General features: G+C 34.2%; 2 protein-coding genes across 2 annotated transcripts in view; one reads left to right on the top strand and one right to left on the bottom strand.

Annotated features, from left to right (window-relative positions):
* Positions 1-2,385, bottom strand: part of LOC127860600 (uncharacterized) — a 31,791-nt gene extending 29,406 nt beyond the window's left edge. The window contains exons 1-2 of the mRNA XM_052398742.1: positions 2,243-2,385; positions 491-572 (exon numbers count right to left, since the gene is read on the bottom strand). Coding sequence (XP_052254702.1) covers positions 491-572; positions 2,243-2,274 — 114 coding nt within the window. The 5' untranslated portion in view covers positions 2,275-2,385. The remainder of the gene's footprint in view (positions 1-490; positions 573-2,242) is intronic.
* Positions 2,386-6,619: 4,234 nt separating this feature from the next.
* Positions 6,620-15,696, top strand: LOC127860317 (uncharacterized). Its single transcript, XM_052398324.1, has 2 exons — positions 6,620-6,712; positions 11,471-15,696. Exon 2 carries the CDS (start codon positions 11,489-11,491, stop codon positions 13,883-13,885), a length of 2,397 nt encoding a protein of 798 aa, XP_052254284.1. The 5' UTR covers positions 6,620-6,712; positions 11,471-11,488; the 3' UTR covers positions 13,886-15,696.
* The last annotated feature ends 698 nt before the right edge of the window (positions 15,697-16,394 follow it).

Below are 16,394 nucleotides of genomic sequence, written 5' to 3'. Positions count from 1 at the left end.
AAAGGTAATCTGTATTAAAAGAACAAGTGCTACAGAAATTTCTATGTTTGTGAGTCGGTAGTGCTCCAGTGCGGATGATACTGTTGCATTTACTGATGTTACCTTGTTGTAGAAATTGAGAATTATATTCAAATAGTATCTGAATAATACCTGAAATAGACACATTTTTGTACTAGAAATTAACATACATTATACATAATAATTATATGGTTTGTATAAAAAAAACACTTACCAGTAGGTCTATGTGTTGCTTAATAATTTTTTTAGTACTTTCTGTCTAAAACCGCCATTTGACTGTTGAATTTTTTTTTTTTTCAGATTTGACTTGTACAAATGATTTTTTTTTCAAACAAAAACTGGTCCTAATAAATTATTACTGAATTAAAAGTTGATAATCTATGAAGTATGAATCTAATAACACATAACTTATCTTACTGGATGTAGTAATGCTCATTCTATCAGCAATTACATACTTTTTATAATCACTTACTGACTTTTGCTTCTTGCTCAGAGATTTTTCAGGGGTCGGGTGGTAATATGCTTTAGGCAATGGGTCAACAGCAAATGGATCACTGAAACAAGAAATACACTAATAGTGCACTTCATGTTTTTCTGGAATTATTTAAGCATAATTCTTAGTACTTCATCATTAATGTATAACTTGTTTACATAAACAGACCAGGAGTTCTTGTGCAGGATGAAAGCATTTAGTAAGTGTTCCTTGCAAAGCACATATCAATTCTGTTTAAACATGTTAGTTTTGTTTTGAACAAATCTATGACTTGCAGGTTTTGACCCAGGATCTTCTGTGTAACAAACTGACACTAATAAATAATTAATAATGTGCAAACCTTAGCTTTTCAGTCTGTTTCCTATATAAAACCATTACTTGTGTGTCTTTGGAAGAGGTTATCAGTATGCTCCCAATGTGGTGATCTAACCATTTTTTTCATTCAGTGCTTACAGGGGTTTTTATCTGATTTTGGGGAAAGGGCCTGGCCTTTTTTGAGGGGAAAAAAATCGCCCGAAACGGCGGATTTTGGGGAAAAAAATCACATGAAACGCTGGGTTTTGGGGGAAAATAAGGAAAGCCTTAAATAATCAATTAAGCATATTTTACGGTTTTTAAAACAAATTCAAGGAAACATAAAATTTAATTATGCAATAGTCTTCTATTTTCTACACTGGATCAGGTTAACTTATATATTTAAAGGTTAAATTTTTTTTTTTTAATCTTATTTTTTTTTTTTTGAGGGGAAAATGAAATCTAGAGGAAAATTTACCAGCTGAGGGGAACAAAAAATCGGAGGGGAAAGAGCCGATTTTCGGCGGGTCACAAAGAAGGAAAAAAAAACCTGTAGACGTCTAATTAAGACGTTTATTGTTTAATTTAAGCTCTTCACTGCAGCGCAATTGCCACGAAAAACTGGCTTTTATAAGGGGTGAGACATTCCTATGTCCACATGGTGTTTAGGTAAAATATCGTTTTATAATGTAAATATGTTTGGTAATTTTACAAAGGTATGTTTATGAGTGTTTGATGTTCTTTTCTGTTACCTTCTTAATTGTTCGTTGTTGTTAATTTTAATAAATATTTAAGACACGCATTACAATAGTTTTCAAAATATATGAATAACCTTTCTTTTCTAAAAAAACAACATAAGAATGTCTCGCTCCTAGCTTAAGTATTTGTGTGAGCAAATAACTATTTATCTACCCCATGAGAGCCCCCATTTGTGACGTCATGAAGACATCTGGTCGAACTTAGGAGTGCTTCTCAGTGACGTATATAATGTGGGGTAATAGATAGTTTTTACACGTTTATGACCGTTTTGTTTGTTTTTATTTATTTTTTTTTTGGCAGATTTGGATACAGTTTCGAATACTCTGTCTAAATACCATAGCATGTTTTCAGTAATCGTTGTTGATGTCAAGCATGCGCAGTGACAAACTTTAACGTGATCGAACTTAGGCATACAGAGCATAATCAGTTTCAACCCCAGCTACCCGGAGGGTCAATAGCTAGGAGTCGGATTATTGTAACTAGTGAAAACCAGTGACACGACAAGTTTATATTACACAAATATGTAATTTTGTGTAATCAGTTTTAATTTAGTTCATCTTGAGCCTTTTTGGAATTAGACTTTGAAAGTGCTATAACGAACCTGAAGAGGAAAACATGCTTAAACATGAAGATGATAAGCGAGACTTGACTATTATTACTCCGTACACTTTATCATACCGATTATACGTTTTGGCCTTTTTCGTCTCCATTTCCTTCAATAACTAGAGTAAATGCATACATAGCTTGACGTATGCAAATTGTGTAGTTTGTTAAAAAAAAGAAGTTTTGTTTTGATTGTACCGCTATAAAATAATAAAAAAATGTGAAGATATCCGCGTGATCAGACGAGATGGTTTACCAAAAATCGGACCAAACCAAAAAGGTCAATTGAACCTCAGAAAGTTGATATTCTGTTGCTCAAGTGCCAGGCATAAGCCGTGCTAGTTTAAATATTTTTTAATGTTTAATGACATGTTGTATGCATTGTGCTGAATTTAAAACACACGTGCTCACTTGCCTTAAAAACAAGATAAGCGAATGTTAAGAAGAAATTTTATCCTGATACGTTTCTGAAGTTTTAAAGGGGCCTTTCACAGATTTTGGCATGTTTTGAAGTTTGTCATTAAATGCTTTATATTGATAAGTGTAAACATTGGATATAAAAAGAATCAGTAAAAATGAAGAATAAAATTTAAAAAAGGAAAAAATGTAACCCTCAACAGGGCTCGAACCACTGACCCCTGGAGTCTTGGAATAAAAGTCTACCACTTAGACCACTTGGCCGTCCGTGCTCATACAATGAAGGAAGTATTTTTTACTTTATATAAGCAATCCTCACAGTTTCACAAAATATAATGACAATAACAGAACTCTCCAAATTTTTCAATCGCTTTGCGTTGCAACGCTTTATAATTTTTAATGTTTATAAATCGTCAAAAGATGCATATAATGGCTATTTTAGATCATGTTAAATTTTCAGTATTACTGTTTCCTCACAAATATCATAACTAAAACGAAAATTTGCGAATCTGAAACAACTTTTTTTTTAAATTTTGTCAAAACACCAAAACGTAAAAAGGCCCCTTTAACTATTCCTATACATTTAAAACGTTCTATCAAAAGTTCCTCTCATTGGTTACGTACATTTAAGGAATTTCGGTTAAATACGAGCTACGCATGGAACCGGTCATATTTTTTGATCGGAGGCTGCTTCTATCAATATAAATAACCATGTATATTATAAAAATAATGTATGCAGTTACAATAAGATATAGTTATATCAAAATGAGTTTTGCTTGCTTAGTGATGTGTTGCTATATGTTATCAAGAAAACAAAAACTGATAGTGATAGTTAGAAAAAAGTAATGGTACTTTCAGCGAACTTTTATTTAAGTTATTTCGTTGTACATGTATTCATTACATGAATTTCAATATTTAGTGTATGGTGTATAACGATTGAACACTATTTATTGTGTTTTCATTTTAACAACACTATCGCCATAATTATTATGTGGTGACAGGTAACTAAAATGTTGATCATAGACCAAGTAAATATTTAATATCGGCCGGAGAGCGGATCGGCAACACGGCGGGTTAACATCGGCATAATGGCATACTGCCTTCACCCAACCGCAATTATCTCGATACTACAAAAGCTCGACCCTAAATAAGTCCATATAGATTTAAAGATCGTCCCGATTTCGTTTTTCCCTCAAACCGAGACTGGAATTGCGGAACGGCACGATGTCGACCCGTGCGATGGCGCCCGACATCGATGTTGTTATTGATTCCTGATGCCTTCTGCTAGTTTAGAGGTTTCTATTGGCCGGTCTTTGTGGTCGCTTTCTCTCGCACGAATACCAATTACACATTAGATTTTATGTAAACCTGTTATGTGCATAATGTATCAATACTATTATAATTAATGATCATTCCTCCGGATATGCAAGTTTTAAACGATAAAATCCATTAGGATAAAATCCACTGAGACTCATTTATTTATAGCACCTAAGGAAAATGTGAGGTTAATTTCGTGCGTATTTTTTTGAAAGGATAAACTTCAATGTATAACAATAACATGTATTTTAATTACTTTTATATCAAGACGGAAAAAAAATGAGCTAACATAACGATATGAAATATTCTTTGATATTTTATTGTAGATTTATTGTAACAAGATTCCACGTAAAACTTTTCCCTCTTCATGTGTATTTTAAAAAACATTTATAAATAACACATTTTTATGAGTTCTGTGTCCATGCAATTTGTGGGGCCGATCTGAAAACCGTTGTGCTCACAATCTGCTTTTCAAGACATTCTACCGATGTCGGACCAACATTCCTAAGTACGATAAAACTGGCTTCGTTTTGAATACACATGTATTTTCATAGGTATCAAATGACAGGGCCTACTAAAGCTAGAATAACCCTCTAAATAATACTTCGTAGAATAAAAAAACTTTAATGTCTGCATTCATAACAAAATTAAATACGGAAGCCTATTTTCATTTATCCGTAAAGAAGTGTATATATTTTTGGTCGTTCAGGTTGCTGTTGGCTTTAAAATCTAAAACGATTGACGATGCCACTTTTATCAAGTGTTACTGGGAATAAAACAAAAACTAATTTAAATTTCTGCAATTATATGCATCATTATTGATTAGTGAATACAGGTTGCATGAAGATCATACAAACGGCTCTTTACTTTGCTTCGTGGCATTATCATGCAGTTGGGGATCCTCATAAATGTAGGGATCTACGCTACGGTTACGGTTATTATTATAAAAACGAAGACAAACGATTCAACAATTTTAAACGTGTTCGAATTTTATTAGCACACGAATAAACATAGTCGTAGGTATACGAATTTCTGGAAAAATCTAAATCAGGAGTTTAATATCTCTGTCATTCTTTAAACTGTCATGATATTAGACCACGATATAAAAAATAGAAATGATATAAGAATCTCCCTATCATACTGGTTCAATGGTCACTCAAATATTATTAAAAACCGCGTGCTTTCGTTCTTTAGACACTAAAAGGAAGCCTTACGATGGTTTTGCAATACATTACAGTAATGTAATCATAGTTTGGAGATATTTTAACTAACACGTGTAATAATAGATTTCTGGATATATTATAATTTCGGTTTAGTCAACCAGCAAACATGTTTTTACTTTAAAAACCTAGCAACTTTTTAGGAATGTATCCCTTTATTACTATAACCACAAGGTACCGATGCTCACACTAAAATCTCTTCCGCTGAGATATTTATAATACATACACGTGCTCATAATCTGCATGATAAATGGTCTCAAAAATCTGAAAGATATTATGTTTCATGTACAGTATGTTTTTTTACCAATTTATAATAGAGCTACATCGGAAACGACTTTCGAAGAGCGATGCATATACGTGATAATGAATTTATACTTTATGTTGCTGTCTTAATTATAACCACCATGAATAGAATAAGCCGATACCTGTTTTTACCTGAAGTCATACGTGCCTAGGAAAGTTGTAATTATGTTGCTATGCTGAATGCAACATCCGCTCAGATTTTTGACTGGCCCCAGCATAGCTGGATCAAATCCCTGCCGATATATCCAACCACGTGATGATAGCCGAGCCACGTGGTACAATTATTTTTTGGTTGTTATTTTTACCCTTTTTTTAAAATTTGTGTTATATATGTTTGTATTATGAACCTTAACTTAGACACTTTGACTATTTTGATAATATGAAATAACTAATGCTACTTTTCATAAAATTATACTTAATCTTTATATTCTTTACATGCATTGTTTGCTTGTATACTTTGTGTGCTTTGCATGTGTTTTTTGCTCTATATACTTTATATTTCTTGTTTGCTTGGTGTATTTTTGTGTGCTGTGTATGCCTAGTATATTTTGTATGTCTGGCATGCTTTGTGTGCTTTATTTGCGTTGAATTGCTATGTATGCTATGTATACTTTGTGTGCCTTACGCTTTGTATACTCTGGTTGCTTTGTACGCTCGGTACGCTTTGTATGCCCTGCATGCTGTGTATGCTCTGTATGCTTGATATGTTTTTTATGCTCTGCATGCTGTGTCTAGTTGATATTTTATTCTTTCTCTTAAAAAATTATCTGACTTTTAATGTAGACATATCTAAATTTTTAGTACCATATCTGATGTTGTAATATCACGCTATATATTAATATGTATATCTGACTTTTAATTGTAGAACAAATTGTTTCCAGTCTTTCAGCTTTTATACACTTGTTATTTCTTATTCATCATGTTTTATAGTCGGTTGTACAAGCTGTCTGAGCTTATGTTTGTTGTTTAACTCTTGCCGACTCAAAATAAATCTTATCTTATCTTATCTTTACTTAATCAAAACTAAATCCTTCTGTATGCGGAAGGATTTTCTCGTGATGGAAGAGATTGCACATGAGAGCATGGACTATACTGCGTGGATATTGTGCTGAATGTTTAACCATTCAATAGTAAACTGACAAGTCTCCATTCAATAAAGACCGAAATGACTTAAGCCCATTCTTTATACAAAACAACAACAACTGATATTGTTTCACGTGTTTGCTTAAATTACGAAGTTTTCGTCACAGTGATAGTCTTAGTTCAGCTATACGTTGCAGTTAATAATGTAAATATATGATGCATTTCAACCAACAACATTTCATTGTACCAGAGTTTATGTTTTGCTTAGGAAGTCGAATAAACAAATGATGACCAATGTAATATATTTTTCGGGCAATAATTTCGGATACTTATCAGACTATTCTGTTTTTGTGGATCTGTTTGATTGATGATATGAAATCTATAAATGAAGTTTTCTATGTTTTATATTTATATATAGGGAATCAATTTGTCTGCTTGATATATCATCTTAATCTTTTTAAGTATGCCAGAATTTAATGAGCAGGGCCTGCGAAGCCTTATCCCAGCTAGCACAAAAACGTTCTTAGAACGTTATCCTAACGTTAGCCCAAACATTCCAGAAATGTTGCACTGCAACATTCTCCTAATGTTAAAATGTATGGTTCGCTTAACATTCCCGAAACATTGCGGAATAACATTATTTAACCTAAAACAAACCTAAATCTAATTGTCATATTGAGGTTGAAAACCAACACATCTTTATTATACAAAAGTTTATTGCATGAATGTACAAATATTTATCATCACATTGTTGTTCTTTTGTGTCTTGAATCTGGATCTGTTCGCGTGTCTTCCCAGTTGTCCTGGAGGTACAAAAAATATCAGAATGACCAAATGTTCTTTTTTTAAATAAAACTGAGAAAAAATGACCAGACATACATGTACCGCATGAATAACACACACATATATGCGTCATCTTGAACATGCACATATAAAAAACCGAATTTTCATACATGGTAAAATAATCAAGCGTTACAACATCTTTAAATTTAATAATGTACTTTATGACTGTATCAATTCATAACTAAATTTTAAATTAACCGACAAGATCAATATTTTAATCATGTCATGACCAACAAACACTTTTCATGAACTACTTTTTACATAATTATATATTTCAATTTTAGAATAAAATAAAATTAGATCTAATAATTGAGGTTAAGATAAATTTTTGAATTTTATCTCTTTTTCAATTAACGGTGAATTCGGATTATCGTTGTTCGATATAACGGCGTTGAAGTGAACATATTTATTTTTCACGTTATTACATGTGTTTTCAAGAATGTTGCCTGCAACAAATTGCTTACAAAAAATGAATAAGTGAAAGTAAGTATATTAATGTGGTACGAAGTCTCCATGGTACGAGTTTCCCCATAATTCAGAATTTGAATTTAAAGCAAGTGCATAATGATATCAATTTTAATATTACAAATTGAAATAACAATAAAAACCTACCTCGCAAACTGTTGATTATCGTCGATTGTAGGTTCCAACTTCTCTTATTTTTTAACAAAAAGGTTAACATTCAACAACAGCAAAGTTTGAAAATCCAATTAGCCAGTACTGAGTAGGTCAGTGAACAAAGGAATCGAGTTGCACGCACTGGGGAGATCTGCTGTGTAAGAGTATAGGAATGCATGAGTCATACGCCGTGACACTCTGTACATGCCTCTGCAGTTTACTCAGTCTATTGCTAGCGCTCACCACATACACGCGCACTATCAAGTTGCCTGATAATATATTTATTATGGATGTATAATAAACTTATAAACAATACATGTAGTTTATTAAGTACACCATAAACATGCTGGTTTAGATAACAAGAGAATCGCGCTTGCAAACATTCGAAGATACACAAACGGGTCAAAATGCAAATCTACTAATAAATGTATTTTGCAAAAAAAAAAAAACACAAAAAAACGTCAAATTCTTTATGAAAACATATTACAATTTAATGTACATCTTTATATTGTGTGATTTTTATCCCCACGCTTTTTTAAAAATAGGTGGGGATATTGTGGTTATCTCCGCCGTCCGTCCGTCTGTCTGTCCGTCCGTCCTGGCCACTATCTCCTCCTACACTAAAAGCACTAGAACCTTGAAACTTACACACATGGTAGCTATGAGCATATGTGCGACCCTGCACTATTTGGAATTTTGATCTGACCCCTGGGTCAAAAGTTATAGCGGTTGGGGTGGGGCCGCGTCAGAAATTATCACTCATTTTTTTAGGTTATTTTACATTTACTTCTTTATTTCTACACCGATTCACTTCAAATTGATACTGGACCTCTCTTATGACAATACGGTCAATCTCAACCATGCATGGCCCCATTCCCAACCCTGGGGCGCCCCGCCCACATAGGCCACACCCACCAAAAATTTCCATTTACTATAATTTTTTCATTTCAACACGGATTCACTTCAAATTGATACTGAACTTTTGTTATGACATTAGGGTCAATCTCAACTATGCATGGCCCCAATCCCAACCCTGGGGCGCCCGCCCACATAGGCCACACCCACCAAAAAATTCCATTTACTATAATTTTTTCATTTCTACACGGATTCACTTCAAATTGATACTGAACTTCTCTTATGACATAAGGGTCAATCTCAACTATGCATGGCCCCATAACCAACCCTGGGGCCCCGCCCACATAGACCACACCCACCCAAAATTGCCTTTACTATAATTTCTTCATTTCTACACCGATTCACTTCAAATTTATATTGAACTTCTCTTATGACAATACAGTCAATCTCAACTATGCATGGCCCCATTACTGACCCTGGGGCGCCCCGCCCACATAGACCACACCCACCCAAAATTGCCTTTTACTATAATTTCTTCATTTCTACACCGATTCACTTCAAATTGATACTGAACCTCTCTTATGACAATACGGTCAATCTCAACTATGCATGGCCCCATTACCAACCCTGGGGCCCCGCCCACATAGACCACACCCGCCCAAAATTGCCTTTTACTATAATTTCTTCTTTTCTACACCGATTCACTTCAAATTGATACTGAACTTCTCTTATGACAATACGGTCAATCTCAACTATGCATGGCACAATTACCAACCCTGGGGCGCCCTGCCCACATATGTCACACCCACCCAAAATTGCCTTTTACTATAACTTCTTCATTTCTACACCAATTCACTTCTAATTGATGATGAACTTCTCTTATGACAATACGGTCAATCTCAGCTATGCATGGCCCCATTACCAACCCTGGGGCACACCTAGGTCAAACATTCGGCGTGGGGATACGCGTCGGCCTCTGCCGCGCCATTTCTAGTTAAACGTTCTTATAACGTTCTGCGAACGTTTGGAAGGTAACTTTGAAATTTGGTTTCCCGATAACGTTCCGCAAAAACGTTGTAAGAAAGTTACAGGAACGTTACACTTTTAACGTCCACCAATACATCCCAGGATCTTAAAAATATACTGTTCAAATGTGACTTTCATAACATATATTTCATATAACTAAAATAAGTTACGAATACTGATAGTTTGATTTTTGTTACAACATTCTGAAAATGTTCTAGGAATGTTCTGTGTGATCATAGCCTAAATAGAACTTAAGCTTAACGTTATTTGAACGTTACATTCTAGCTGGGATGGGAATGTCATGTTAGCTTTTCAGTAGTTCTTCTTGAATGCTCTGAGCTTTTATGGGTGCATCAACCAAATTCAATTTAAAAACAATAAGTCTCAAGTTTGTCTATAAAATTGATTTAAATCAACCTAAAACACCGTAACAAACACAATACCTGTTACCATCCATATCAATTTGCGTGTTGTTTGTGGACAAATGCTCAAAACAAAAAGTTGATAAAAAATCATTATCAAACCAAAAGCCAGAGTTTTAAATTGATGATTTGATCTATCTTGCGAAGGTTCCATAGAAAGTCGGTGTATTACAATTGGTTGATTAGACACCAGATCTATTCAAATTGGGAAGTACATAAATGCAGAAAATTACAGTGATTTTAAATGGGTCCATTGAAACACCACGAGACAGCGTTATGCACCCTAAGACAACCGTGGATACGAACTAAAGCTCAAAACACATGTATTTGTATTTTTTTTTAAATTGTGAAAATTCAAATTTTGCTATATATTTCTAGGGATATCTCTGCCATCTTGTTAAGTATGCCATTTAGTGTTTTAACTTGAAAGATTCAATAAAAGCCTAGGAAAATCAAAAATAATAACTAAGTAAAAAACAGTAAATACAATTCTAGCGATGTGGTTTGAGCCATGACAAATTTGCCATTTATTCACAGTAATATGAATTCCTAATGATAAAAAGGCTTACTCATTCTTGAATGTGCTATTGATTCTGTGAGTTTAACTTAATGTACATGTAAAGCATTCAAGGTGCTTTTAGCAATCTTCTTAACGAAAACATCATAACCATTAATTAAAAAAGTATTCCATTGTTACAGATCCCAAACACGTGACGAATGTTTCAATTTTTAACAAACGACTAATGTTATGATTATTTGCTCTTTTAATTGTTTAAGTTAGTTTTGGAAATTATTACAAAATTCGTAACTTGGAAAACATGTCAAAATAGAGTGATAACACCTCATCACGATCATAAAACATGCAAATAATCATTTAATCAAATGCAAGAGAATATTTATTGTATAAAGAGTCATATCATTTTAACTTCACATAATTATCATTGATCTATTCTGTAGGCAAGAAGGACATTTACTTGCTGTACAGGTGAAGTAAAATTACCCGATAATGTGGCCTCTTACATTATTTTTTTGCATTTTGGGTTAATACAAAAAGATCGTGTCATGTTTAGTCCTTCACATTATACCAGTTATATTTAAAGATTGCATGTGTTAGCTTGGCAATAATCTGATGAATAAGAAAAACAAAAGTCTTAACTGTAAAGCCTTGTTTATTTTGCTTCAAAATATTGTAATTTCAGAACAACAACACATCAAACATGGGGAAACCAAGAGTGATCAAGAAGAAGAAGGTCTGGGAGGGTGTGGACAGGGCAGGACACAGTATGAACCCAGATCGCGAGAGGGGAAAAAATACAAACTTGAGGGACCGGTCCACTATCAACAGAATAAAAATGTACAAGAACTTCAAGGCGAAGCGTGATGCAGCTGGCAAAATCACTCAGCCTGCTCCCTTTCAGTCTTGGTTACCTTCCGGAACGGTTGCAAGAGTTGAGCCGAACAGAAAGTGGTTCGGAAATACCAGAGTCATTACTCAGAATGCCCTGCAGACTTTTCAGGATGAAATGGAAAAGGTCAAGAAAGATCCTTACAAATTTGTAATGCGGCAAACAAAGTTGCCCATTTCTTTACTGAATGAGACAGCTAAGCAGGCCAGAGTACATGTACTTGATACAGAATCATTTGAATCCACATTCGGAAAAAAGAAAACTAGAAAGCGACCAAATTTGAAAGTGTCTGACATGCTAGCGTTTGCAGAACATGTGCAGAAAGCTGAAGAGACATACAAACAAGATGATGACAGAGATCTTGCAAGAGATGAACCAGATTATAAAGTGGAAGCGCAAGAAATGGTTTTCAAAGCTGGACAGTCAAAAAGAATCTGGAATGAACTTCACAAAGTAATAGATTCTTCAGACGTGTTGATCAATGTTCTGGATGCTAGAGATCCGCTAGGCACCAGATGCTATCAGGTAGAAGAATTCTTGAAGAAAGAAAAGCCCCACAAACACATTATTTTCTTGCTTAACAAGGTTGACCTGGTCCCAGTTTGGGTAACGCAAAAATGGGTTGCAATTTTGTCGGCTGTCCAACCCACTATTGCCTTTCATGCTAGCATGATGAATCCATTTGGCAAAGGAGCAATGATTAACCTTCTAAGACAGTTTTCAAAGCTTCATTCTGATAAGCGACAGATCAGTGTTGGTTTAATCGGATACCCGAACGTCGGCAAAAGTTCGGTCATCAACACACTACGTGCCAAGAAAGTATGCAAGGTGGCCCCCATTGCAGGTGAAACAAAGGTCTGGCAGTATGTTACTTTAATGAAGAGGATCTACTTGGTTGATTGTCCTGGGGTTGTCTACCCCACTGGCTCCACTCCCACAGACTGTGTTCTAAAAGGTGTGGTTCGTATTGAGAACATTAAGACTCCAGAAGATTATGTCGAGGCCATGCTTCAGAGAGCCAAGAAAGAGTACATTCAGAAAACATACAGTATAATGGAATGGACAGACCATGAAGATTTCTTGACACAGTTTGCCAAGAAGTCAGGAAAGCTGCTAAAAGGGGGTGATGCAGACATAAGCACAGCAGCAAAAATGGTCCTGAATGATTGGCAGAGAGGGTGTATTCCATACTTTGTAAGACCACCTGGCTCTGAAAATGAGGTTGAAACTGAAAAGGGAAAAGAAATGCAAGCCACTGAGAGTGTTGTTGCTGAGATGAAAGAATCAGTGGAGGAAAATGTCAAAAATGAAGAGCAAAAAGATTCTAATGTGAAAACAAAAACTGTGCCAAAAGTACTGCAAGATTTTAATAAGATCAGAGTTGAACCAAAATTTACTGGAGAAGATGCTAAGAAAGTCAATTTTGATAATGTTGTGGAAGACTCAGATGAAAACGAATCAGATGAGGAATCTATTGATGAGGTAGATGAAGAAAATGACAGTGCAGCCAGTTATGATAACGCTGATGAAAATGAAGAAGGCAAAGAGGAGGAGGACGATGAAGACATTGATGATGAGGATGACAAAAATTTAGTAGAAAAAGAAATTTTAAGTCTTAGTTCAGGCAAGAAAATAAAAAAAACGAAAGTACATTTTTCTGATATGGATGGAAAGAAAGCCAAAAATGGACGATCTGTTCCTAGGAAACATGGTGGTCAAAGGCAAAATGACACAGTGAAAAATTCAACTGATGTTGAAGTTGTTGATGTGCAGTGCACAGCAAAGGAAGCTAAGAAGTTTGCAATGATGTCACCACATGAGGACCCTATTCAGCAGACCAACTTCGTGAAACGGCTGCAAGAACTAAATGCGGGAAAATTCAGACAACCCAAGAAGTCTAACATGACAGTGTTCTCTGTCAAAGAGAGCCAACATGTGGCTTGTGTGGAAGCGAAACCAGGCGGATCTGGATTAGGGAGTCAAACAAGCGGCAAGCAAAAAACTCCAGGAGCACTTGAAAAGTCTGAGAAGAGGAACCTAAAACGCAAAGGAGACGATATAGAGGAGGACGACGATGACCGATTCAAAGCTGAACCAAAGTTGACTAGCAAGCAGCGAAGACGAATTGATCGAGAGAATAAGGTGAAGAAGATTGGGCAGCATTTCTATGCAACAGCAAATGTGAAGAACAGGAGTTCCAGAAAATAAATGATTTTGTAAAACATTTTAATTTGAGGAGATTTTTACATGGTAATTGATTCTTCTTTATATTTGATTTACAACCAAAATATCGGTTTTAATGCATTTTTTGTGAACAGTTATGGAATGAAAATGTTGCTGAGGTTATATTCATGTAACAGATGTACCTGTAGTAAATTTTGTTTTCTTGTAAATTTAATGTATCGAATGAAAATTTAAATGGAAAAATATCTGATAAGAGAATTCTTGTTTTTTCCACACATTTTATTTCAAGATATTAAACAAAAATATATATTATAATTATGTACATTAACACAATAATGTAATGCAATGAGATATGAAAAACAACAACATGAAACACATCCAAGTATATCTGTATAACAGAAATCAATGACTAAGTTTCTACAAAAGCATCTGGGTGTAGATTTCATATATGAACTATTCTCCTAAGAATGGCAATATTTCTCTTGTTAATATAAATGAGTTTCAAGCAAGAGGCTATCTTTAGGTAACATAACATTATAATACAGGACAAGATATGCTTTTCATAAACAGACCTTTATAGTTTACTTACGTAGTGTGAAGTGAAAGGAAAGCTTTACTTTTTAAAATACAATTTTTTTTACATCGTGGACTCAGGTTAAGACTAAAAGTGTAATGCAATAATTGTTAATGATTTGCATGTTATTTCGTGTTTGAAAAACTTAAAAATATATATATAATATTATATTATATATATATATAATAAAGTGTGTATAGACAGAACAAGTATGTATCAAACATAAGTACTGATGAACAAGGCATAGAGAAACAAAAATAATAGATGCATAGAAAATGTGACTGATGGGGCCTTCACATATTTTGTTTAAACATCGGTACACTATAATTAATATTTGTAAAAAGTTGTAAAGAAAGTAACAATAACGATCGACTAATTTAAATTCTAAGTTTGTGAGACAATAGCATAAAACAATTCCCATTCACTGTCAAAGGATTCTAAATTATTTTTTGTAATTGAAAAATGATATTTCTTTCAAATAATCATACTAATATTTTATGTATTTCTTGGCTCCTGTTAAGCTTGGAATGAATTTATTCATTAAACACTTGTATAAGTAAAGCTTAATCAACACAACATTATATAGCTCTAGCAGGTTTTAGTGAATATCCAAAGAAAATGGTCCTATTAATGAAAGGATAAGAATGTTCTGGCAACCTTTCATCAATAATTGCTTAAAATTTACATTGCGCTTATAAAATGTTCTCAATTTTCCTCACTGTCGCAAAAAGAACATAATGAATCATCAGTAATTTTCATTTTATTTGAAAGACTATTTCTTACAAGTATACAAGAACCACTGAACCTTAACGTCTTTGGTTATTAAAAAGGGGATCTCCAATATGCCATTCCATTCTTTATTAATTATGGTATTGAATTATGTACCCCATTTTGCTTTAACAGTTGGTTCATTAGTTCTTCATTATTTCTTATTTATAATATTGTAGTCTTGTTACACCAAATGTATAAGTATAAGATGTAATAATTGAGGTAAAAAGGGTTTGTGAATGTGTTCTGTAGAAAAATATGTACATTATTTTTTCACAAATTTATCTATTGCTCTTATTAATAAGAGAATTGCTTATAATGGTTAACTGAAGTGATGTTATGAAGTTTGTATAAACGCATTGAATAAACTTTGTGTTCAACATTATTAATTTTCAAGGGAAGACTGACAGAATTTAAATTATCTGTGGACAATAATTAATATTTTTTTAAACAGTTTATTTTGTTAATGGTATATTAAAGCTTGACAAGTTTATCTACTGTTTGTTTCACTGTACCATCACAGGTTGTTCACTATCTTTGGGTTACATGATGGTTTCATTATCCCCATGTTTTTTGGAGAAAAAGTGGGGATATTGTATTGATGTGCATCTGTCCGTCCGTCCTGGCCACCTGCTCCTCGTACACTATGAGCACTAGAACCTTGAAACTTACATACATGGTAGCTATGAGCATATGTGCGACGGTGACAGTGACGGAATTTTGATCTGACCCCTGGGTCAAAAGTTATGGGGTTTGGGGCGGGGCAGGGTCAGAGATTTTCACTCATTTTTTTATGTTATTATACATTAACTTCTTCATTCTGCACCTATTTACTTCAAATTAATACTGAGCCTCTCTTATGACACTAAGGTCAATCTCAACTATGCATGGCCCCATTACCAACCCTGGGGTGCCCCGGCCTTATAGGCCACACCCATCCAAAATTGCCTTTTACTATAATTTCTTCATTTCTACACTGATTCACTTCAAATTGATACTGAACTTCTCTTATGACAATACGGTCAATCTCAACTATGTAAGGCCCCATTACCAACCCTGGGGCGCCCCGCCAATAATAGGCCACACCCACCAAAATTGTCTTTTACTATATTTTCTTCATTTCTACACCGATTTACTTCTAATTGATACTGAACTTCTCTTATGACAATATGGTCAATCTCAACTATGTAT

The sequence above is a fragment of the Dreissena polymorpha genome, chromosome 15 (assembly GCF_020536995.1).
Source record: "Dreissena polymorpha isolate Duluth1 chromosome 15, UMN_Dpol_1.0, whole genome shotgun sequence".
NCBI classification, from domain to species: domain Eukaryota; kingdom Metazoa; phylum Mollusca; class Bivalvia; order Myida; family Dreissenidae; genus Dreissena; species Dreissena polymorpha.
Note: the sequence above shows the minus strand (reverse complement) of the source record. Positions and strands in the feature narration are given on the sequence as shown.